The 25,287-nt window shown below is 39.4% G+C and overlaps 3 protein-coding genes across 12 annotated transcripts in view; 1 reads left to right on the top strand and 2 right to left on the bottom strand.

Annotated features, from left to right (window-relative positions):
- On the top strand, positions 1–6,206 carry si:ch73-206d17.1 (tyrosine-protein kinase STYK1). Of its 2 annotated transcripts, none has more exons than XM_065961376.1 (9): positions 1–1,087; positions 1,476–1,556; positions 1,678–1,878; positions 3,642–3,820; positions 3,921–4,004; positions 4,215–4,435; positions 4,586–4,626; positions 4,755–4,851; positions 5,533–6,206. In XM_065961376.1, exons 1-9 carry the CDS (start codon positions 1,036–1,038, stop codon positions 5,717–5,719), a joined length of 1,143 nt encoding a protein of 380 aa, XP_065817448.1. In that variant the 5' UTR covers positions 1–1,035; the 3' UTR covers positions 5,720–6,206. The 2 variants fall into 2 exon arrangements, with proteins under 2 accessions (XP_065817448.1, XP_020501652.2); XM_020645996.3 differs by having other exon boundaries at positions 1,413–1,556.
- Positions 5,845–16,714, bottom strand: tmem269 (transmembrane protein 269). 7 transcript variants are annotated; one of them, XM_065961379.1, is made up of 8 exons: positions 16,490–16,713; positions 16,290–16,362; positions 15,503–15,553; positions 12,775–12,922; positions 12,219–12,316; positions 9,733–9,876; positions 9,444–9,644; positions 5,845–7,781 (listed from the first exon to the last, which is right to left on the bottom strand). In XM_065961379.1, the coding sequence occupies exons 3-8, from the start codon at positions 15,525–15,527 to the stop codon at positions 7,672–7,674; spliced, it is 726 nt and encodes a 241-aa protein (XP_065817451.1). In that variant the 5' UTR covers positions 15,528–15,553; positions 16,290–16,362; positions 16,490–16,713; the 3' UTR covers positions 5,845–7,671. The 7 variants fall into 7 exon arrangements, with proteins under 7 accessions (XP_065817451.1, XP_020501654.2, XP_020501659.1 ...); XM_020645998.3 differs by having other exon boundaries at positions 12,775–14,243; positions 16,490–16,709; XM_020646003.3 differs by adding an exon at positions 14,194–14,243 and having other exon boundaries at positions 16,290–16,696.
- Positions 16,715–21,384: 4,670 nt separating this feature from the next.
- Positions 21,385–25,287, bottom strand: part of hspg2 (heparan sulfate proteoglycan 2) — a 102,003-nt gene continuing 98,100 nt past the window's right edge. For all 3 annotated transcript variants that reach the window (XM_065961083.1, XM_065961084.1, XM_065961085.1), the window contains 4 exons: positions 25,187–25,257; positions 24,998–25,081; positions 24,150–24,253; positions 21,385–24,059 (listed from right to left, as the gene is read on the bottom strand). In XM_065961083.1, the coding sequence (XP_065817155.1) occupies positions 23,887–24,059; positions 24,150–24,253; positions 24,998–25,081; positions 25,187–25,257 (432 nt within the window). In that variant the 3' untranslated portion in view covers positions 21,385–23,886. The remainder of the gene's footprint in view (positions 24,060–24,149; positions 24,254–24,997; positions 25,082–25,186; positions 25,258–25,287) is intronic.

Below are 25,287 nucleotides of genomic sequence, written 5' to 3'. Positions count from 1 at the left end.
TTTTAATGGAATATATGTGCACACGTAATTGAAAGACAGATGTCTGCCTTTTGATTTTATTTCCTGTCATTCACTGAGAGCAGAGATTCACACACTTTTCAGCCCATAACCCACAATAAAACAGTGCTAGAGACTGTGGACCCCCATTGTCCCTGAAGGTAGTTAAATATTTAACGTTGTATGCACTGGCATTAGAGCGCCACACAATAGCCCAAACATCGTTACACTATTTTTGTAATTTAGTTAAAGAAACGCTAGAAGCCGAAAACATGTGATCTCTTGAGCTACTTTTTTGTTGTATTTATTTTCCCAATAATAGATAAAATAAGAATATTTGTATATGTTTTTGGAAGAAATCTCATGACCCTCCTCTCAGTGTCTTGAGACCCCCCAGGGTGTCTCGACCCCCACTTTGGGAATCACTGACTTAGAGCACAAACATATACAGAAGTTTAATGAATTAGAAACAACAAGACTCCAAAAACCTTCCAGATCCAAACCTTTTGCACACATTTTCATTTAGTATCTTCATTCATTTTACCAAATTTCAGTAGTTTTATTTTCACCACGTGCATTCTTCTCTAAGTCCTAACACATCATTGTGAAACTGTTAATCCTATGATCACCTGCTGGCAGATTTCCAATAAACGACCCAAAAACAAACAGATTCCCTTTAACATAATGGCCATATTATTCCAGTGTTGAGGCAGTGGTGGGTGTGAGTGTGACATCTGTTATGGAGACCATTTCTGGTGATTTGTTAATGATTAACATTCAGTCAACCTTCTTGCGCGGCTCTTCGGTCAGCGCCCTCGCAGGCAGTCAGAGTTGAGGACATTTTCTAAAAACTGCTGATAATAACAGACTTGTTTAACTTTTTTTTTTCTATTTCAGAACATTTTTATGTTTTTCTTTTTTTGCCTGATTTTTCAGTTTTCAGTTTCACCATATTTCGTCTCTACACAGAGTTATATGTCACCGACTTGAGCATCTCATCTGTTGACATGATCTGACATCCCTCCTCATGTGTGAGAAATGTCAGCTGCTCCTCATGGATGTAGCAACAATACCTATCACTCAATGTGCAGTAAGTTGCATACATGACATTTATTGCATTGCAAAATTGAAGTTATTGCTGATCTTCAGTTTTATACTTCATAAACTGCCAGGTCTGACCCTCTGTTGACTCTGTTAATATGTTAGCATGTGACTCCTCTGGTCCTGCAGAGGCGATTACTCTCAGGTTTTTCTTTTTGTCTTCTTTGTTTTTTCTCTCTGTATTCTCATAGCTGTTGTGACTCTTGTGTATTGTTTCTTTTATTCGATGTACAGCACTTTGTTCAGCTGCTGCTGTTTTTAAATGTGCTTTATGAATGAATGTGAATTGACTTGTTCTTTCACTTCTTGTTTAGCTGAGGAGGCGTCAGGTCCTCTTGCTGTAATTATCATCCCCTGTCTGTTGACTCTGAGCACAGTTTTAGTGGTGGTTCTGATTTTCTGCAGTCTGCACAAGAGCAAACAAAGAAGACAAAGCAACTTAGTGAATTTCACAAACGGTATGCATTGCAATAACTGTACGTCAGATAAGAATGACAAAAAAATGTGAATATGAACATGTGTTATTTATTCATCTCTAGCTCACAAAACTGCATAATTTCTTGTGTGTTTGTTTCGCAGGCCAGCAGAGTGTGTCCCTGACTGCATCTTCTGTAAGCACTCCAAAAGTCCAGGCAGCTTTGTCGCCCTGGGAAATCCCCGAGGAGTGTGTTCTCGAGGGACTGGAGTTTTGGCAGACAGGCCGCCTCGGCCCCATTTGTAAAGGTCTGCTGAAGAGGAGTGATGGAGCCTCTTGTGCTGTGGTGGTGAAGTCCCTGCAAGGTATACTTCATACATGTTTCACATTAAGACCAGGATGAGGAAGTTTGATGTTAAGGGTTCATAAGTGTTTTCAAGGAGAGAGAGAGAGAGAGAGAGGCAAGAGAGACATGAAGAGACTGTAAATACATACATTTCTTAATTTCTCTATTTGTTTTCATTTTAACATAGGCCTACAGTTTTGAAGGGCCACATTCAACAAACAGGCTTACAAGACACTATCACGAATATGCAACAAGGACTATTGTCTCTGAACATTGGGTGCAAGACCGAAGTCTTTTAAGAGATGGACTGAAGTCTTTTGAGAGCCAGAATGATGTCTTTTAAGAGACGGATTGAAGTCTTTTAAGAGATGGACTGAAGTCTTTTAAGAGCAAGACTGAAGTCTTTTCTGAGCCAGAACGATGTCTTTTAAGAGACGGACTGAAGTCTTTTAAGAGACGGACTGAAGTCTTTTAAGAGACGGACTGAAGTCTTTTAAGAGCCAGACTGAAGTCTTTTAAGAGCCAGACTGAAGTCTTTTAAGAGCCAGACTGAAGTCTTTTAAGAGCCAGAACGAAGTCTTTTGAGAGCCAGAATGAAGTCTTTTGAGAGCCGGACTGAAGTCTTTTAAGAGACGGACTGAAGTCTTTTAAGAGACGGACTGAAGTCTTTTAAGAGCCAGATTGAAGTCTTTTAAGAGATGGACTGAAGTCTTTTAAGAGACGGACTGAAGTCTTTTGAGAGCCAGATTGAAGTCTTTTAAGAGATGGACTGAAGTCTTTTAAGAGACGACTGAAGTCTTTTAAGAGACGGACTGAAGTCTTTTGAGAGCCAGATTGAAGTCTTTTAAGAGATGGACTGAAGTCTTTTAAGAGACGACTGAAGTCTTTTAAGAGACGGACTGAAGTCTTTTGAGAGCCGGACTGAAGTCTTTTAAGAGCCGGACTGAAGTCTTTTAAGAGCCAGATTGAAGTCTTTTAAGAGATGGACTGAAGTCTTTTAAGAGACGGACTGAAGTCTTTTAAGAGACGGACTGAAGTCTTTTGAGAGCCAGACTGAAGTCTTTTAAGAGACGGACTGAAGTCTTTTAAGAGACGGACTGAAGTCTTTTAAGAGCCAGATTGAAGTCTTTTAAGAGATGGACTGAAGTCTTTTAAGAGACGGACTGAAGTCTTTTAAGAGACGGACTGAAGTCTTTTGAGAGCCAGATTGAAGTCTTTTAAGAGATGGACTGAAGTCTTTTAAGAGACGACTGAAGTCTTTTAAGAGACGGACTGAAATCTTTTGAGAGCCAGACTGAAGTCTTTTAAGAGACGGACTGAAGTCTTTTAAGAGACGGACTGAAGTCTTTTAAGAGATGGACTGAAGTCTTTTGAGAGCCAGAATGATGTCTTTTAAGAGACGGACTGAAGTCTTTTAAGAGATGGACTGAAGTCTTTTAAGAGACGACTGAAGCCTTATAGAGACGGACTGAAGTCTTTTAAGAGCCGGACTGAAGTCTTTTAAGAGCCGGACTGAAATCTTTTGAGAGCCGGACTGAAGTCTTTTGAGAGCCGGACTGAAGTCTTTTAAGAGATGGACTGAAGTCTTTTGAGAGACGGACTGAAGTCTTTTAAGAGATGGACTGAAGTCTTTTAAGAGCCAGAACAAAGTCTTTTAAGAGCCAGAACAAAGTCTTTTAAGAGCCAGATTGAAGTCTTTTAAGAGCTGGACTGAAGTTTTTAAGAGCGAGCCAGTCCACCAACTGTACAGGTCTGTTCTAACCCTCTGTTAACACCACACAGACGAATCCAACCAGCCTGAAGGGAAGGAGCTGGAGTGGGTCCTCTTCCACGCCACAGTGTGTAAACATGAAAACGTGGTGCAGTTGCTGTACTGTCAGACCAAATGTCTGCCAGTGTGTCTCGTCTTAGAGGCATACAGCCCAGGAAACCTCCTTCACTTCCTCTGGTCACTCAGAAATGTAATGTTTTTTTTATACATTTTGCTTGAATTCTAACATGTGTTTGATGAGTAAAGGTGCTAAATGTAGTGCATTAACAAGGTATTGTTCTTCCCTCTAGAGGGGTTCAAACAGTGAGGATCCATTTTTGAACTTCTCTGAGAGGTCGGTGTATCTTGTGGCAAAGCAGGTTGCAGCTGGTCTGGTAAGTCATTTTTTTCCTTGAGGAATAATTCCCAAAACACAAACAAATGTAAATGACTTCATTCTTGATGCTATGTTAATCAAGAGATGTCTTTCTGTGTACAACATCTTGTGTACTTTGGGGGAAAAGGTGTGGCGTCCCTTGAATTTGAATGAGAATTTCAGCCACAGATTGATTTGTTTGGCTGTAATTGGCTCCTCCCTCCCTCAGGATTACCTGATGTCGGAGCACAGGCTGGTGCACGGCGATGTTGCTGCCAGGAACATCTTAATTGGCCCGGGCCTCTCCGCTCGGGTGTCTGGGCTCGGGGTGGCATTTGAAGGACGTAGAATGGATCCAGCAGCATTTAGGCAGAGGGCAGCAGAGGTGCCTCTCAAATGGCAGGCTCCGGAGAGGCTCGCGATGCAGCTCAGCATTGACAGGGGCGACGTGTAAGGGCAGAGTTATGTCTGAGAAAATGAAAAGCTGACAGAACTAGAAAATGTTGCTTTGTCAACAATGTCATCTCTTTTAGCTTTTGCGTGACTAATGCATTTTACAAACGTTATTCAAAATGGGTCACATTGTCCTTTCCCCCATAGGTGGTCATTTGGAATCTTACTGTATGAACTACTTACCTTAGGTAAATCTGCATGTTCAATAAAACATGATCAAACATTTTAAAACATCAGTAAATGAACATGTTTCTGCAGTACATGTTACAATTTAGAGTCCTGTGTAACATTCAAAACGTTGTTGTTTCTATCCCAGGTTCTCCTCCATACCCTGAGCTGGATCCTCTGTCTGTGCTTCCAAAACTGCAGGGGTCTTATCGAATGAAGAGACCAGTGAGCTGTGGAGGACCTTTGTGAGTACACTTGTAAGAAAGAGGGACACATAGCAAGGCAGTAGGGCTGCGAGATTAATCCCGAAAGCAAAAAACACATCCCAAGAGTCTGAAATAAAAAAACACTTTTGATAAAGCATTGCAGTGGTTTCTCACGCAGCATAGTAGGCTACATTGCACCTTCTGGATTGAGGCCTGCAGGGCATTAAGTCCATGTGTTCACACCATTCATATGCAGTCAGATGAAGCTAAAGCTAACCAGCTACCCCGAGATTTATAAGGTCAACAGTATCAAAGGGGGAGAAAATTGTTTTTTTTAGATTTATTTCAGTCAACACAGGTGTTGTATTTAACATGAAGAACAGGAGACAGACAGAAACTGAGTTTTAGCATATATCCACTTTAAAGCCTTTTATAAAGATAACTTATAATTTATTTACCAAAACCTTTGTGTAAATACTTCAAATGTCCCTTCCAACACCTGTTGTTACCTTCATCATCCTTTTTCCTCTGCTTTTTTAAGTCGGTGTGTAAGCTAACTAGCTTACTAGCTACTTGCTGTAGCTTCAAATGTAACGGCCCAAACATTGAAGAGGGTATGCCCATCTTTAATCTGGCTCATACGCTGAGAAAGTTACAACTGTCAACCTGTTTATTTATTTATTTATTAATGTGTTTTGAATTCTTTTTGTGTGCTTTTAGATATGATCTGATGAAGTACTGTTGGATGTGGTGCTTCAAAGACCGCCCTCCTTTCTCTGCAGTCATAAAGCTGTTGGATTCCTCTCTGCATCTAGCTGCTACCAAAGACATTTGTGTTTTTGAGGTAATAGACATACCCGAGTATAACAGGAAGGCAGGGCTGCCAAATACTACCAAGACAGATTAACTTCTTAAGTGTGTTTATCTCTGATTGCAATGTAGGTTAACACCTGCTGGATACTTTTAGAATGTGTAACATTGGACAAGTTTAGGGTCAAAGGTGGATCATATAATAATCAAAGAGAAAGAGAGTCATTTAATAATCACTTATTTATTGTCAAAAAGGAACAGACTTATTAACACAGATCTTTTTATTCATTGATATCTTCAGACTTTCATCCTTGCAAAGTACAGTGTAAGTATCTGTAAAGCTGTTGGCATGCATCCATTACTGTGACTCTGAAAACCAAAACACCCACACAGGAAAGCTTGATGCACTTTTCAATGGACTAAGAACATGTATTTTCAGTGCTGCAGATTTATTTAACAACCGTTTCTAAAAAGTTCAATACATTTGTTTTAACTGTGGTTTGAGTTTCTATCAGAACTATTAAGGATTATCTAATTTTTTGATCATCTATGAATATCTGCTCTATCATAGTTCTTTAAGGGAGCCTCATACGCTTCTAACACTTTGTGTTATTGCTTATAGAGGCTTCAAATCCGTATTATAAAATATGTACGTTCACACAAGAGACGAGTGATGCCACAAAGGTGTTCTTGATAAAAGTGCTTGTCTACAAAATAAAAGTGAATACTGGCCATAGTGAAGTGCAAACACACTTTTATCCTCTCCTGTCTTGTCCTTTTTTAAGTTTCAACACTACTTCTAATAGTGGCGCATTTCTGAACACAGCCAACATAAACTACAATACAACACGTGTGCTGCAGCTATGTGTAATGTTTAATCACTAGGTGGCAGTAAATGCAAGCTTTGCAGCTCGGGATGTGCTCTTATCAAAAGGTCAATTACACAAAAATCAAAGCAAACAAATGAAAATACTGCTGCAGAGTATTGAGGAATTGAAACATCCTGTTGCATCTGAGTCCACCTTAGTCACTGATGTCAACTACTGCAGACAAGTGAGAGGATTACGAGATAGGGTGGTATTCCAGTGTTGTCCTACTATTTGAACTGCAATGCCTCTTAAAACAGGGACAAACTCATAGCATGACTGAATAAAAAATAAAAGATATATGAAACTCTATCACAATTTTTTTTTCTTTTTTTCACATCTTGTTAAAAGGCTATCAGTCTATAAAGCTAAACAAATTAAAAGTCCCTTATTCACAGAAGCCAGAAGTGGCTAAGTTTATGTTCTTATTGAGCTTATTTAGGCTACATTCAAATTGATGATCCAACAATAGCAGTCTTTATTTGATGAATCACGTTTGGATTTTTCCTGCTTTAATTTGCTTTAAAGAAAAGCTCCAGCAAAAAGTGGGGTTTGGAGGGAGCTGGCATCCTGACCTAAATGTTGGGACATGTTAGTTTTACACAAAACTGGTTGTAGAGTTGTGTTAGTGACTATCAAGAAATGACATTGGACTTATGTTGAAGAAGCTGCTTTAAAATCCTGTTTGAAAGTCATCATTTAAAGTGAACGTATGACTCAAACAGAACTTTAAATGACAGTGGTCATTTCCTGTATGATTTTAAAAAAAGAAAAAAATTCGAAACAATGACAAATCCAAGCTGTTATTTCCTATGAAATAATCTTTTTTTGATATTATGCGATGAGAATTTGATGCCCCCGGATATTGTTTTAAGATTGGATTAATATTTAAGAAAGGAGATTTGATGAAAATTCAGTGTTTAGAACAAGCCATCCAAGCCCTTGATTCAGTGAAAATGCAAAACAGACTTGTATGGAGGACAATCCTAAACAGCAACATTAAAATGCTCCTCTCAATCCTCACTCTTCTGTCTGGGTTTCTGGGAGCAAATGTTCACCAGTGTTTTAGCTTGGATCCTCCAAAGCAGAAGAGAGCAGCTACCGTCTGAAGCCTCCATTTACCCACGATGGGCCCAAGAGTTAACCTTTTCAGGGTGTTTCAGACAAAGCTCACACCCCCTTTCTACACTTTTCTGTTCCAAATGGATGTCGGGAACAAGATGTAAGAGACAGACCACAGCAGGTAGTACACACACGCAGGGGGGAAGGAAGAGCAGAACACCATGATGACACCTGGAAACACAAGAAGAAAAAAAAGAAGTGTGAAAGCCCTGAAAAATAACACCTGTAATCAACAAACCTCTCTGTGATGTTTTCACTATGACTTACTCAACAAGTGTTTTTGTTTGCATTAAACTGCTCTGTACTAAAATGATGGCCTTTATCTACATTTGTTGAACCTGTCTGTCTGCTTTTATGTTTTTTTTTCTCGTGCCATCTCTTGGTTTGCTTTTTTTTTTTTTAATTCTTGGACGTCTGCTCTTAAAGGTGCTATGAAGATAAACTTTGCTTGCTTATTTACTGAGGCTTTTCGGCCACCAACTGAAAATGAACCCAATGCCCCTGTGATAGAGGTAATGGAACAACTGTTTTAATTTAAGTCAATCAATGTGGTTTGACATACAAGTCTTTTTAATATGTTGGAATGTTTCTGTGACAGCCAAAGCAATCTTAATCTTAATCTTTCTGTTGAGTAAAGTCTAAGAACCAGTCCATAAAGTGGTTAATAAACAAAATCAACATTGCACAAAAAGTAAGGAAATTTGTGTTTGGTAGATTATTTCTTTGTTGTAACAATGCTTCTTGGCAATACATCTTATACTGCTGGAAAGCCTGTTTATTTCCATTTTAAATGGTGCCACATTTGTAAGGAACATGCATTTGTAGGATAAGCAGCAGAGCTGAGTATGTGGGTTGCACCCATGAAAAACCTGCCAAATCTTCTCTGCCAATGACACACAGCTTTTGGTGGAGGCAGTGTGGTGGTGTGGGGCGGAATCTCCCTCACTGGAAAAACAAGTCTTGTCATCGTTGGAGGCAATCTCAATGCAAGCGGCTATCGAGATGAGATTCTGCAACCAGTGCCAATCCCATATCTCCACAGTCTGGCACTGACCAAGAAATGTCCTCTTGTTGGTTGTGCCAGAGGACAAGTTAGGTGATCGCCAAATCATCAGGACCAACTGAATAGGAACTTTGTCTCAATCCACAGAGTACTCAAAGGGCACTCAATGGATTGGGACGGCCCATAAACGACAACATAAGTGAAGACTCATGGAGAACAGTCAGGCGATGACCAAACGGATGGTGATTCATCTTTTAAGGCACCACAAATACCTATTTTTACAGATTAATCCTCCCAAGGGTTGATGAAAAATTTCAGTCTTCTCCAAATTGGTAGGCTGATCAACAAACATTACACTCTTGATAGAAATCTTGCTATCATGGCTGTCTGTTTGGAAACAGTTTACGGAGACTTCAGTTGATTTCTCTGAGAAACTAAGACCCTTCACATTCAGACAGCTGGCCTGACCTGGATCAGGTTGGATGTCGAAGACCAAAGGCAATTGCAAATTAGTTTGGCAATGCCAGACTCAAATTACATTAAAATGTATTGCATTCCATCAACAACAGTAACACCCTCAATTTCCATTTCATTGGCAAATGAGTCAAAGCCTTGACTTGTAAAACGGAAACTATCTTTACAGTTAAAAACCCTTACCCCCCCCAAAGATGCTCAATGTTGTATCTGAAAACTCATTTAGAAAAAAAAACCTCTTTGGCAAGAATTTCTACTGAATCATCAGCTCTCTTCTTAAGTTATTATTCTCGACAGCTACGCTACTCCTTGTCAGGAAAGATGCGTATGAAAACAGGATGTTCAAATAGCTTTACCTCCAGCGTAGACTACTTTCTTCCAGGCCTGGGACTCCAGCACTCTGTCATGGGGATAAAAGTTCTGACTGATCATAAAGGGAATCATGGCCACTGCGATGACCCGCAGTAAGACCAGGTTTCCCCCTGACAGCAGAGAGGCACTGGACAAGATGGCTGAGGAGTAGATGCAGGGCAGGCCGCGGTACATGAATGGTATTCCTAAGGACCGATCAAGAAATACTTTTATGTGAATTAAACGTCAAACAACATAATCAAACATCAAATAACACTTCACTTTGGAACTTACCACTTGAGAAGAAACAGAGGCGGACAAACACGGACAGGACATAGCACACGCACAGGATGTTGTCGAGCAGGTCGGATGTCCTCAGGAGCAATGACGTGGCAATTCCGAAGGTCGTAAAGTCAGCAAAATCATCAAGCTTTGCACCTGAACATGAACAAGCAAAATGTGAATCATCACAGAGCTCATAGTGCCTATTAACCCACTATAACATTGTGTTGGCAGAATAGAGGCCTGCCAGTGGTCCTTAAAGTCTGCAAACTTAAGTTTTTCCTTGCCACATTTGCCAAGTGTTTACTCATTGGTGGACTGAGTAAAGTCTCTGTTTGAATAATGAGAGTACAGTCTACATTTACCCTTACACCTTTAAGCTGTTGTGAAATCATTTTAGTTGTGATTTGGTTCTGTGCAGATGACTCTACCAGTTCTTGAATGTGCAAACTGTCCTATTATTAGTATCATTTCAATCCCCCAGTGCCTTTGTTGTGAGTTTACATTCCATCAAAGCCAGAGTAGATACGTTATCATCTCCAGCACTGTCACTGCCGGTGTTACTGGCATGTGACCGTGGGTATTGTGCAAGCGCAAAAAATCTCCAAGTGGAAATTTCAGTGTCAGCCCATTCTATAAACAACATTCTCCACTGCCATGTCCCTTTATCCGCCAGGAACACGGAGCATGTTTTCATGAGAACGATGGGATCCAGGCCACTGCTAAAATGAACGAGGTGGAATTCCACAGCCCAGGGTCAACAATTTTAGCTATTTCAGATATGCAGAGAACCTAAAGCGATGGGATAAAATAGACAATTGGAGCATGATCCTGTGGAATTAGGCTGCTTAATCAGAAAGTGATTGTTCAGTTGACAAAAATACATTGGGGGGCACAACAACATCCACCTGCAAAGTCATGCAGAAAAAAACACGCCGGGACACAAAAGCCCTCTGAAATGTGCAGCCAGTGATGTATTGTGATGCACCTGTGAGCTATTTTAGGCTACGCGGGAAGAGGGAACTTTCCTGCTAGAAAACACTTTTAAACAGTGCTTTGTGCCTATTTATTTACCTCAAACTACATGATTGTGATACAAAAATAAGCCAAGTAAGTGACTTTTAAGGCCTCCAGGAATTCAGCTTGAAATCTTAAAAATGCATATATCAATGTTGAGTCTCAAAAATTCTTGTGAAATAAACATTTAGAACTCTTGAAAATCGAGTTCAAAAAAAGGTTTGATTCGTGTAAGTCAGTATCAGGGAGGGAAGCAGAAGGACATCTAAAACTATTATTTTTTCCCATTGGTTCATGAATGGTGAGTAAAATATTGCTTTGCTATCCCTATCATAGTTAGCGGTAAGCATATTCACACAACGTTAGCTGAGATGACCTCATTTGTCCTGTAAAGCTTTAAATGTGCTGAAGGTCAGGTTAGCTAGCATCAGTGGAACAGTAGCTCAACAACAGCTCTCACTCATCTTCAAGGGCAGCTGGAAGTAGACAGCTGCTAGTAACACTTGTGGCTGTAATTACGGCAAACTACCGTGCAAAACTGCACGGTAGTGTCCGCTGGCTCCAAGAAACACGGAAGTCATGCAGACGCCCCATTTTTACAGCAGAAATTACCATGTTTACAGCCTGGTAGAAAAAACGATTTTGGTCTGATTAGGTATTGTCTTTTTAGGCACACAGTACAGGGGATGAATCTGATGAAGATATGAGTTATGCATAGTTCGACACATGGCTGACCTGATAAGACAGACGGGCGCCATGTAATGACTTGTCAAAAGGTTTAAAAACCTGCCTCAGCTCCAGCTGTTAGCCTGTCGTTAGGTTGACTGAAAGAGGAGGCCGAATTTCCAGCATGGCGACCGCCATGCTCGGGCTTCCAAAGCCTACTGCAGTAACAGATTACAGATTGCAGTAACCATTAATATTTACAATCTATGGTAATTACTTGTGGCTGTTAATATTCACTAGTGGACTTTTGTAAATGTTGTAAACAGCCTATAGTTGCCGTCTGAATACTCTTGTGATTTGTTTGCAGAGTTAGTTCCACGGTTTTCATAATATTATCTGGGTCCATCCCCAGTTCAAACCCAATATCAGAAAGTTCATGACAATATTTGGAATTCTGATCAAAACAACATTCTCATACATTTCTATGCAGACTATGATTAACATAACATCCTAGCTGCTGGAGGGCTATTGTGGATCTGGCTTTTGCTTGGTTTTAAGAGGACACAACAAAGCTGTGGCTGATTTGATTAATCTCAGATAGCATAACATAAAACAGGTATTATCATTCTTTGGGGACTTTGTAAGACTGTCCAGCATCTTTCAGCTGCAGAGTTTCCTTTCATTGGTTCCATTTGTTTCTGACTTTGTGTTGCCAAATGAGCAAGTCCAGACAAAGACCTATGCAGCGAGCCCTGCCAACAACCCTGTTAATGTTTATCTCTGGTAAGAGCTATTGACCAAAACAGTCCACTTACCCAGTGCAGAGCAGGCACCAAGTCGCCTGGCAACTGCTCCATCGGCCAAGTCCAGCAGGTAGCCAATCAGGACAAGCCAACATGCAGCATGGTGGTGCCTGTTCAAAAACAGCAGCGTTTGGTTTAGCTGTTTGAAGACAGCAACCCATTAAGAAGGGTGGGGTAGATGACATTTTCCACCAATTGAAAAGGGATAAAACTAGAAAGTTTGAGGCTTGTCGCAACTAATTATTTGTCCAAATAATCCTCAAGTGTGTGTTGTCAACGCCTTTATATTACTGCTCCCTATCAAGTTGGAGCTTCTCCTATCTTGACGGTCCCACATCGAGCTGCTTCTGACAGAATACCCAGAATAGCCCATGAGAGTGAGCAGACTAGGAAGTGTCACTGACTGAATTTTGTGTACTTTTACAGCTGACAAGCATGGCAACACAACTGTGCTGCCATATTAGGTTAACCCTAACCCTAACCCACATTCAATTGATTGCCACCAAGCTGTAGATAAGGCACACTAATGTTTCAGATTGTAAAATCCGATAATGGTGTGTTCACTCACCCGTTGAGACTGCTGAGAATTGAGGCCATGCCCATGACCATGTTGGCGATTGACAAAGCATTGGCTGCATTTTTACGTGCAAACTCCTTGATCTGGAGTCCTGTGGATTGATCACTCAGAAAAAGCTTGCCTGTGCAGTGGAAGAGACCTGAGACCAAACAACAGCAGGAGTACATATGTTGGTTAGGTAAGCATCCCATGCTGTGGTTTAAGAAGCTAAAGGCTAAAAACCTACAATGTTTTGGTGACTTTACCTGTTGGCCGTTTGATACATTTTTGTGAATAGGAATAGTTTACTGATTTTAATCCCAGTTTGGATCAAACCACATTTTGCGTGAGAGAAAAATATGCAATTGGTCTTAATTCTTATCAGTCATGACTGAATAATATTTTACTGCAATGTAGATGGAATCCATACAGTAGAATAATGTAGCATATCATAATGTTTGTTTCTACTGTTTTATCCTATTTAATGGAAAAAAACAAAACATTTCTAATTGGTTCCCCCGTCTTATGTAAAGAAGAATCACTTACCAAGACGTATGGGACCAAGGCCGAGCTTATGATACATTCATCCAGTTTCAGATCACTAAAATGCATTTTTGATACTGTACATTCATAATTCAAACAAAGGTTTGCAGCGTTCAGCATGCAAAAAAAAAAATATAGATTACTTTACTTTGTAGCATTAATTTATGTCTGTCTACACAACAAACACATTATACATATTTTAACTGTTGTGAAAAAATGGCCACAATAGCATGCATTACAATTATATTTATATAATGATCAAATATTTGCCAAAAGAAACATGTCAAAAATAGATACAGTGTAAAAGGATACATTGTGAACTGTTAGCGGTGTGATCTCGCCAGGGGGGGAAATAAACACTGATGTGGGGGGGGGAGGGGGCAGCTATGAACATAGGGGACTAACACCACTGGCTAAAGTGAGAGTGAGTTGGACCTAGTGCATTGACACATACCAGACGTGAGATCAATTAGCCTGTTAGCATAGCACATCTATAAATACCACTGTAGCCCCGACTTTAATGGAGATTTTGCCGTTTAATTCATCTGTCTCTTTTTTTTACAATACACATTTTATATACAAACACCAAAAACATAGGCGGTTAATGCCAATAGGGATGGCTTTGCTGAGCCATATGTTTGCTCGAATTGCAATTAGTCATTTGATAGGTTTGGTGTCTGTCCTGACCAAGCTGTGATGTTTTTTTAACGAAGCCAAACAAAGGCGTATTTGTTTGTTTTGTTCTGTCTGCCTCCTCTCCTCGGAGTTCATTACTTTCTCTCAAGTCATAGTACTGTCCAAGACAGAATGCACAGAAAAGAGACCTGCAAAATTTAAATGTTTGTTTTTAAATGTTGCAGTATAGCAACCCTTAAAGTGTTTTTTCACCCTGAACTTCCTGTGATTCCAAAGCCAGGCGAGTTCAAGAGACTCTTCATCTGAAAGAAAACAGCGCATCAGACACAGCAACAAGCCAACAATCACATGTTTACTTAACAGCATGCCTTTTTACTCACTACCTGGCATTCAAATTATATCTCATACATGTTCATGGGAAAACACATCAATTACTGGAGATAACTGTAGGCCCCTTTTCAATGGCGATTTTAGAATCTGTTGGGGCCCAAGGCGAAAATTTACAGGGGGGCCCCTCCAACCAGCATTCATCACTATTATGTTGTAAAAAAGAATCATTTTCCAAATTTCACATTGGTATTATTTTCAAAATGTAATTATCAAAACAATAAAAAAACACAAATAACTTCAAATATTTACCTTTAAAAATGTTGCTCTATGAAAAAGAGCAGTCAGTCAGTCATTTACTTTTATACTTGTCAGTATCCGCTCCACTTACCCCTGTCTTGCTTTCTTTTTTCTCACCCAGGTGGATACTTCCTCTTTGTGACTTTCATTGACAAACTTAGGTTTTCACAGGAATAATGCTTAGCTGCGCAATGAGAGTGAGTGCTGTCAGATAGGGCCCCCTTAGAGAGGTTTCCGAATATCATTGCCATTTGGAGCCACTGCTGTGGTTTCAAGTTTGTCAGCCCTTGGGGGCCACCTACTGGCCTGGGGCCCAAAGTACTAGTGCCTGCCTTGCCTGTTGATAAGCAGCACCTCTGCCTCTGTCATAGATTCTCATGGCTGCGTTTTCAAAGTTAATGATCTGATGCTTTTGTTATTTTTATTGTTACTGTTAATGAATAACTGAGAGACACAAGTCTGCGGGGTTGCAGATTGATTCTTTAACCTCTTCATTGTCGGGCCAATGTTAAAAAAAAAAGAGGTCCAGAAACACTGTCAATTTCAAGAAGGTCACTAATTCTGGATTGCTCGCTACGATAAGTACAAAGCATGATGGGAAGATACTTGTCATGTAAAACCCTGCAATGCTGGGTTCTATGTACGGTGACCATTAAAAAGACTTAATGAAAAAGAAGGGAAACAGTTTATGATGGGGGTTATCTGAAGTGAACTAATTGGAAAATGTAAAAAAAAAAAAAAAAAACATATATCAGATGTGACAATTTATTCTGATTCTAAGATAAAGGAAACATTTTTTTTTTTTAAACAGATTAAGGTTGTTGTCCTTCCTAATTCGATCCCAGCAGACCTGGGCTTTAATCTCTGCCACCCATGCCCATTTAGAGGTACATTAATCCAGATTTTAAAACAAGATTGAGGAACAAGAACCTACCGGAGGATGAACTGAGGAGGATCATGATTTTCTCTGGCCCACAAACAAAAGCTGTAATATAAACAATAAGAGATCAATAATACAAAAGCTCACGGTAATGACATTACATTGCATGTACAGAACAATTAAAGCATGCAAGACACATTTTTAAAATCTGACAGTTAACAAATCAAGCCTTGCCTTAATTTTTCTGGATTTCTTCCTGTTTAATTAGCAGTCTAATTAACACGTGTATGAATCATGTGCCATAGCAACCCCTCCTGGTTCCTTCTTTGTCTCTGACACTATTGTCAGCCTCCACTACATGTGAAATTCCAAACAGGCCCTACATGGCTTTAGCAAACTGTAGCAAGACGTATACAGCCATGGAAGTTTATTTATCCCCCCCCAAACAGTATATATATATTTCTTTGTTATAACTGGTGACAATGCCTCGTTAACCACTTGTTGTGTTACACTTTGCAGCTGCTCAGCGTGACGCTTAAATGCGCCACACTCTCTCCTCAGCACGCACTGCCTTCTCCCTGCAAATAACTGTAGGGCTGAATATCCCTCTGTGCAAAACCACCAACACAGGAAGGAAAATAAGAATACATTAAGCTTTAAAACACCCAAGATTTCTATATAAAAGGCTGGGGGAAAAAAAAAAAAAAACCATGCAACTGCGTCACAACCAAATGAGCAAATAAGCGCAAAACATGCATCTCTTTTATTCTAAAACACGCAGGACAATTCTTTCTTATTTGTAGATATATGCACCTAACACACAAAATGCATCTCATCTTACCTGATGGGACCTCCAAAGACTACAAAATCCAGAAAATTCCAGTGAATGAGACTGCTATAAACAAGCACGTAGCCTACAAACAATAGATATTTCTGTTTCCTTTTCTTTTTTTCCACTCAGAACAAATTTAGCTTTGTTGTCTTGTCTTGCTCACGTATTAAAGAATTGCTACGCAGTAAACTGAACACAACAGCATTTACCTGTCAACTTCACAGCCGCTATTCAGCGCGTCCTTTATAAAGACCAAGGATGAATCCGAATAATGAGAGCGACCCATCCGGGTACTTTTCCCAAAAGATGCCGGCCCCGCCCCCCGCATGATGACAACGGTACGGCGGTAAACGAAAAAAGACAGAATATAAAGAAACTGTGGCCGTATCCGAATTGCCAAGTAAATACTGAATCTTTCAGTATTCAGTAGGCAGTATGCAGTACATACTATCCATGCTGCATACTGTTAGTATCTACTATTCAGTATGCACACACAGTAGGCAGATATTAGTTCCTACTTCTTCTGATTTATTCAGTCTGGAACTGACGTCATTTACGTTTCCCTAACAGGCCGCATCCACCCGTTTTTTTTTTTAGCTTTATTCAAGAAGAGTAATGCACATATACAGTCAGGTAAACAAAAAACAATATCACAATGTAAATCAAGTAAAAGATTAAATAACTAAATAACATACAGTACATAAAGAAAAGTACAAATGAAGGACAGTAATATACAGAATATAAAATAAACCAATAAAGACACATTTAAACAGTGAAATCATTATTTAAATAGAGGGGGAAAGGTTTTATAATAATGCAGATATTTGTTATATTGTCTGTTGTTAATTTAAAGTAGCGATTTCAGTCGGGACTTTAACTCTAGATTAAAAATTGATTAAATTAATCCACGCTCGTTTGTTTTGATTTGGAGGCGGACGTGACGTGACGATTTACGTTTAATTTACAATTCATTTCCTGAAAGGACACATCCGATCCATACTGCATAAACCCGGAAGTTAATATGCATACTGAAATGTTCTGTATACTGAGGTGGACCCAAAAACTGCACACTGAATGACCACTAAAGTTCAGTATACTGAAACTCCATACTGAATAGTACGTACTGCATACTGAACTGTGACAATTCAGAAAGGGCCTAGGTTGTTCAAAGTGTAGCATGAGCCCAAATCCAATAACCAGTGAGGTAAACAATGTGTGTAAACTTATGAGAGTGTCTTTTGGGATCAGTTGGTATCATAAACTGACACTTAGCCTACGTATTTCTCAGTAATCGTCTTTAATGACAAATTTAAAACATATGATTCAAGAGGCAATTTGATTCATTTGCCTATAAAACCGGGTTATCAGAAAAAAAAAATGAACAAAGTATATTTAAAAAGTGTTTACGATATCCTGTGCTACCAAAAGCAAACGAACTTCAATTCAAAATAGGGTAGGCCTTTTTAATGACACCAAGGCTATGCTTCTAAGGTTTAACTTTGGTCGAAACCTCTGTTATATACATTACTAATTTTCAGGAAATTGTTTTTTAGAAATGTAAGTGTGTTTAAGACACAACTCCTGACGGTTTTCATGAGAGAATCAGCACTTACAACCAAAAAAAAAACAGCTTCATAATGTTGAAGAAATAGAATTATTAAAATAATCCCCTTAGCCCTCATGCCTTTATTCATTAATTTATACTTTCTTTTTTCTTGTGTTATTTTGTGCTTTCCTTCAAAGAGCCTGATTCAACTGGTGTCTGGAATGCCATATAGCCTATTGTAGGCTACATTTTGTATTTGTAATAAAGGGGAAAGAATAAGGTGAATACAACACAGACATGGAAGTATCAAGTAAATCATCTGCATGAAGTGTAACAAGACATTCTGATGTACCAGCTCAAATACCTTTGGATGATTTATTGTCCCAATTGCCAAAGGCTCCAATGCTAGCCTGCTGTATACTAAATAATAAAGGGAGACAGACAATCTCTCCATCTCACACCCAGGTGCTGACTAATTGGCTCTGATAAGGTATTATTGGTTCAAACAAGAGGATAAGGGAGAACAATACATAATTTCAATCCAGTCTAAGGCCCTTCGAGAGAGTCAAAAGCTTTCTGCATCCAATGTTTTGACAGCTTTAGTAAGTCAAAAAGTTCAACACCTGACGCACATTAAAAAAAGAAACCCTGCCTGGGCTAAAGCCCACTTGGTTTTGGTGGATAATCCTGGCTGTAATTTTGTTTAATCTAGTGTTTTATTCAGATTTGTAATCTTAATTCAGGAGAGCGATGGGCCAGTAATTAGCAGGAACCAATGGAACCTTTCCGCTGTTCAATAACTAACATCTGTTTGCCTCGTATAAAGACTGTGAAAGTGTTTTTTTGTTGTTTCAATTGAATCATTTATCATATCTTAAATAGGTATGCTGTTAAAATCTCCAGAAATGCTTGGTAGAGATCCTAACTCATCTGGTCCAGGGTTATTTACACTGTAAAAAAACAACAACTAGTTGTTATAACTTAAAAAGGTTAGTGTCCAGGCTGCATTAAAATTTTAAGTTGACTGAACTTAAAGCAAACACACAGTCTTGATTTAGTTCAGTCATTTTTATTGAGTTTCTGGAATTGCAAAATATCATTGCTTCTCTCTTATCCATACTTACCTCTGTTTGTTCAGTTTCTCATGTGGTTCCATGCAGCTAAAAAAGGGATAGCCCAGCACTTCCCAGGTATTTATCAGATTGATGATGTCATTGCTGACATCACTGGGGCAGACCATCTGAAGGGGTTTTATTTCTGAGAAATGTTTTCTTTCTAATCATTTATTTCATGTTTAAGTTACTGGTAGAATGTAATGCATTTTAAAGTGCATGATCTGAGGTTAATTTAAGGGTTTATTTAGATTTATTTGCTTTAAGAGAGAGAGAGAGAGAGAGAGAGAGAGAGAGAGAGAGAGAACACAGAGAACAGAGAGAACACAGAGAACACAGAGAACACAGAGGCAATTAAACAGTGCAATGGGGGCAAGGGGAAGGAGTGTCCGAATCCTCTCAGAGAGACGGTGAGTGCACCGGCAGACATGTGAACAGGCAGGCAGACAGGCAGGAGCACTTAACTTCATAGACTTGAAGTAAAACTAACTCAGAATTTTATGTTATCATGACTTTTTGCTTTTACAGTGTACCTGTAGGCCCCCATCAACCCTTCATTCAACCTTTATTTATACTTGAAACATCATTGATGGGAAACCCACATTAACAATGACATCGAGTTATAACAGAAATAATTAGAAAACAGACATTCAATCAAAAAGAAAAACAACAGACAGACAATACAAGACTGCTAAAATCAGTCTACAAAAGTCTATAATGTACTAAGATAATTAAGCAAGTACAAAACTGCAATAAATAAACACAAAAGACTAACCTCTTAATGTGGCCCTCAGGTATATTTTTGAATATAAATTACTTGGAAAAATGAAGAAAACATGATTAAATCTGGCAAGAAATCATGAAAATCTGAAATATGTCCAGAATAATATTTGATCACTGGTATATGCTAAGTTAAATTTGAGACATAATTGACTGTAATCATTTTTGTATACTACAATTTGGCCCTCTGGCAGTGAGAATTAAATGAACATGGCCCTTGCTGTGACCAAAGTTGCCCATCCCTGCTAAGGAATGCCTTAATTGCCTCTAACTCAGCAATTACTGAGTTAGAGGCAAAGCTTAACTCAGCAACAGAGAAGACTCGTTCCAAAGGTTTCTTAGCTGCTGTGGCAGAGTAAAAAATAAATCTGAGAACTGAGATTAACTGTCTCTGTTGTTATGTAAGCAGAGAAATAGAGAAAATCATTGTTAACATCTTGGTGGTCTGTGAGTACGCCTTTCACCAGTTTTTGACTGTATTTTGAACAGCTGAAATATACACGAGAAGCAAACTATTGAAGAGACAATCCACCATTTTTACACACAAGTTAGTCAGCTGCTTAGCTTGTGAAAATTAACACTTTTTACAAAATCAGTGAAGTATAAGCGTACTTTAAAGGAAAAGCAGAACACTTGGAAATACCACACTCATTTCTGGATGTAAAACTGAATCCGAAGCATCGGCCGCACGTTAGCTTAGCTCATGTTAACTTGCTTGAAATTGCTGAGATGAGCCCACAGTGTAGTTTGTCTCATAGCCTTATTTTAGCTTTTTATTTGTATGATTGAAAGCAAAAAAACATCGCAGTGTGGTTTTCATTTACAAAGATTATTATCTGTTTGCAAAGTAGTAGTCTATCAAAGCTAGGCCAACTTTTCTCAATTTTTCTCAGTCTTGAAGCTAATTAACTAGCTTCTGTCTGTGGCTTCACATTTAACATTTATACCCGTCCTGGCATCAATCTCATCTGCGTCAGAAGATTTAATTTCCACAAGGTGAACTATTCCTTTAACACAGTGGGGGCCTCTTTTGATTGTTGTTCATGTAGTTTGATTAAAGTCTTGGATCAAAAGAATGGTTATAGTTTGTTTCGTCGTGTTTCTGACCCATATTAACACCAACAACATCACCACCACGCTTGGACTGCTTTCATGTCTTTATTCCACCCCTTTCCGGTAACATACAGCATACACTTTGTCTTAATATCATTACTTTTATCACCACATGTGATGTACACTACACTCAGAATGACTATCCTTTCTTAGTATGCTCTGATGCTCTGTTATTATTACATGATTGTCTGGCAATATCAATCATCTCAGAATTGCTGTATCCTGATAGAATCATTATCGTGGGCCGTGTGTATCGTCGAGTTACCCTACAATTCCCAACCTTCACTGTATGGTGATGGTACTAATGGACCAATGGGACAGGTTGGTATTGATGTAAACTCTGTTATGTAAGTTTTATCTTTACATTTTCATGGATGTTTTAATGTTCCCTTTTCATGGTTAGGGGTTTAAGACTTGCCTTTGCAATGATCAATTTTGGAAGAATGATTTGATTTAGTTCAGAAACGTTCCATCATAAGGAAACGACGCAGGAGATAGTAGAGTTGGACACAGCAGTAGAGAATCAAAAGAAGAAACGTCACAATATTACAAATAGCACATGAATTTTGTTTTTAATTAAGAAACACGGGGGGCAAGGGGAGCATCTTTTACACAGTGGAAATGGATGTCAAGTCGCCCTGACATGGACAATATTTCATGTGGTACAATTTTGTTCAGTAATCTGCTTTTTCCCCCCATGCCGGTCAGAAGTGAAACAGTTCTTAAAATAAAAGTTCCCATCATCAGTAAAAGTGCACTTTTTCATATTTTGCAATGGTAAAACATCCTTTCAAAAGCAGTGGCAGTTTCTTGACATTGGGGAAAGAGTGTTCAGTGTATATTTAATCAGTTCTTTCTGTATATCTGGTGTCTTGGAAACCCATGAGGGTTGGGAACTGATGTGACACGAAAATAAAATACAATCAATCACTCACGAGCAGATACACACAAAAGGCACCCAACAGGGGGCGCACACACACTGCTTCAGTGTCCTACACGGGCAACAAGCAGTTGCTGATCATATCTGCACAAACATGATGAAACCTTTCTGTGTACATTCATATCTATTTGTCACATTTGTAGCCTAAGACTTTCTTTATTGAGTGAATAATAAGACCAGTTTCAAACCATTTTTAACAGGCAGTTCCAGTCAGCTACATGTGAACCTTTTATGGATCTTTATTTTGGATATTTGAAGACCTGTAACTCAAACATGAGGGGAAAAACAAGGGGGGGGGGATGTGGGAGGCAATACACATTAACCAGAGGAAAGGAAAAAAGCAAGCGTGTGTGGTTGCTCTAAAAACAGCAGATTTAAGCTGTGAAACGAAAGTGATGGAAAAGAAAAAACAAATAAAAATGAAGCCACTCTAAGGATATTAATACAAATATTTAAGCTTAGAAAAATAAGAAAGGAAAGGTTTGTGAACCCCAAAGTGATCGTGCCTTTACAGTTTTGGTAGTGTGGTGGACTAAAGGTTGGCGAGCATGCTTTTCATAGAGCTACACGACTGGTCACGGCACCTGCAGGAGGTCTTCCACTGCATGTTGAAACAACCGAACACTGTCCCAAATATTGCTGAACACCGCAGAGACGACGAACACACAGAACCACCGAGCCTCCAGAGTTTCATAGCTTATTGTATTGTTGCTAAAGCTAGAAAACCTGAAAATTAAGTAACATTTGGAGGCAGTTCTGTGTTGAACCCTCCTGAGGATATCGCTGATGAGACAAACACAACAAACGACGCACACACACCTGGCTCCATCCTGGGCCTTAAAATAGAGCGTGACAAATAAAAAAGGGGCTAAGACATGCAGTCAATAACCAACAAATCTAGTAGCATACAAACTTCATTCTCATTTGAAAGATGTACAGTATCTACCTGACTGGCAGATAGTTCAAACACATACAAACAATATCTTCAACAACCACACACATGAAAAAACACACCCTTTCTGCTCTTTAAAACGGCTCTTTTTGAGATCTACTCAGTCACAATAAGGCTGTTGAGGCGACAAAAATCATGCCATATTCATATAAAACCAACCTCAAACACCATGCATCCCAGAAAACGTACACAACTGGATACTAATTTTAAGATTTTCTAATTTTAAATCTAAGTAACCTAATTACTAAAAGAAACAATTCTACATGTAACAGAGAGCATGTGCTGTTTCTTCATGTCTGACGTTAGCACCAAAGTTTCTTTCTTTTTTGTAATTAAAAAAAAAAACAAACACAGAAGACACATAAGCGCTGTGAATTACTTGCTGAATAATAACTAAAAAAAACATCCGCGTTAAAGCTCAGCACGTGACGCTTATTAACTTTGTATTTGACGACCTGAGTTGTGAGTCAAAGCTGCATGTGGCCGTGACCGTGTGTGCTCCTCTCCCAAAAAAAATTAGCTTAGCATGCTCGTGCAAAAAAAAAAAAAAAAAAAGTTCCTCTACAGAAGTGAAGAAAGAAGGCCGAAACATCTTCAAGTATTAATACAGTTAGGCCTGTTAAAAAGCCCCGGACACACAGTATTAGAACCCAGAATAAACTCCAGGAAAAGTAGAAGAGCAGTTATGGTTAGTTTGCATGTTTTCCCCCACAAATATAATATATATATATATTCATATGTATATAAATAAAAATTCAGTGCTGTAAAAACATCTCCAACTCCATAGGATCTGACCCATCGTAGAAGGCCTAATATGTTGAACTCTTACTCTTCTCATGGCTAAAACTACTCGCTGGAAGTATGTAAACTGTACGGGTTCTCCTGTGTTAATAGTCCTTCATCGACAAACACTGAGGAAGAGAAGACTTGTTAATATGGTTTTCAATTTTTCTCTTTTTTGGTTTTACTGCACACAGAGAAACATATCCTGTTGTGTCATCTTGTTTTTTTTTGTGTTTTTTTTTTGGTAGCAGCAAAGCACCAAGTTTGTGTCAACCTCTTTGTTTGTGTGTGAGTCTCTCTGTGTGTATGACATCACTCCAAAGTCTCTGTTTGTGTTTGTGTGTGTTTAGTTTGTGTGTGTGTGTTTTTTATGCAGAGATCTATGAAAAGCATGGCTGCACGTTGATGCCTAAGGCTGCGTGGGCTTGCAGGTCGATGGCCTGGGCGGGCTGCTGTCCCGGCCGGGCGTTCAGCAGTGTCAGGTTCCTAACGCAGCCCGTCATTCCCGACGAAAACTTCCCTCCTGTCATAGCCACCATGTCCGGGGCTCCACCTGTCACATGAGAAAATACAGCAGTGATAAACTTTTGGATTCACATACTTTTTTGTCACTTCAGGGACTCCATACTTTCAGTCCACTCACCAAGGTATATACTGCCTTTAGTGTTCACCATGAGGCTCCTGCCTTTAGACTGTCCATGCAGTTCAGCTTCTCCATCAACCTTGATGTATCCATCTTTCCCAGTTCTGCAAGAAGAGACAAACAGGAGGAGACACGCTTGTTATCAGGCAGTGAAGATGCATTCCTGCATAACGACATTATGAAAATCATTATGGTGCATCTGAAATCTTATCTGAAGTTAATGAACCAGAACATTGTAATCATTGTGAATTAAGTCCCTGATGTGTGCGGTAGTGTAGTAGTACTCGAAATCCGTCTCGAGACCACTTTTTGAAGGTCTTAGTCTCGTCTCGGAATCAAAAGCCTTTTTTCTCCGTCTTGTCTCGATCTCAGACTGGGCAGACTCGGAATTTTAAAATCAAGACCACCACTGAAAGGCTATTTTTCTAAGTTTTTTAAAAGATTTATTTTTGGGCTTTTTGGGCCTTTTAATGGAGAGACAGGACATCGGATAGAGCTGGAAATCAGAGAGAGAGAGAGAGTGGAGAATGACATGCGGGAAAGGAGCCACAGGTCCGGATTTGAACCTGGGCTACCTGACTACAGTCTCCGCACTAACCACTGTACCACTTGATTTTTATCCCACGGTTACGGCCGCAACCTTCTCAGTGTTATGATAAAGTGAGGGACACGCCCCCTGCACAGAAGATGATGAATTTTTTAGTGATAATTGTGTTCTCTGTCTTGTCTTGGTCTCGCCCTGCCTTGGTCTTGGTCTTGTCTTTGCCTCTTACCACTCTGGTCTCGGGTATGTCTTGGTCTCGGTTAGTGTGGTCTTGACCAGTGTGAGGGTTATAATGTAATCATACCTGACTGCTGTGATCTTATGCCATCTCCCATCATTTATGGACTTCCTGGACAAGATTTCTGCCTCTCCGCTGCCCAACTGGTAGCTGGTTGTCACACAAATCATGAGCACAACAACAAAATTAAAATGAGCTGACATTTAAATGGAATTGTAGTTTTAACAAAACTTCAGGATCAGATGGCTGGGTCACCTGAAAACAAGTTGTCCATTCTGTAGGCCGAGGCTAATGAAGTCCTTTCCTTTACCGTTCTCTCCGTGATCCTGGGAATAAATGTTAATAGTCAGCAGAGG

Source organism: Labrus bergylta, chromosome 12 (assembly GCF_963930695.1).
Source record: "Labrus bergylta chromosome 12, fLabBer1.1, whole genome shotgun sequence".
Classification (NCBI taxonomy): Eukaryota; Metazoa; Chordata; class Actinopteri; order Labriformes; family Labridae; genus Labrus; species Labrus bergylta.
Note: the sequence above shows the minus strand (reverse complement) of the source record. Positions and strands in the feature narration are given on the sequence as shown.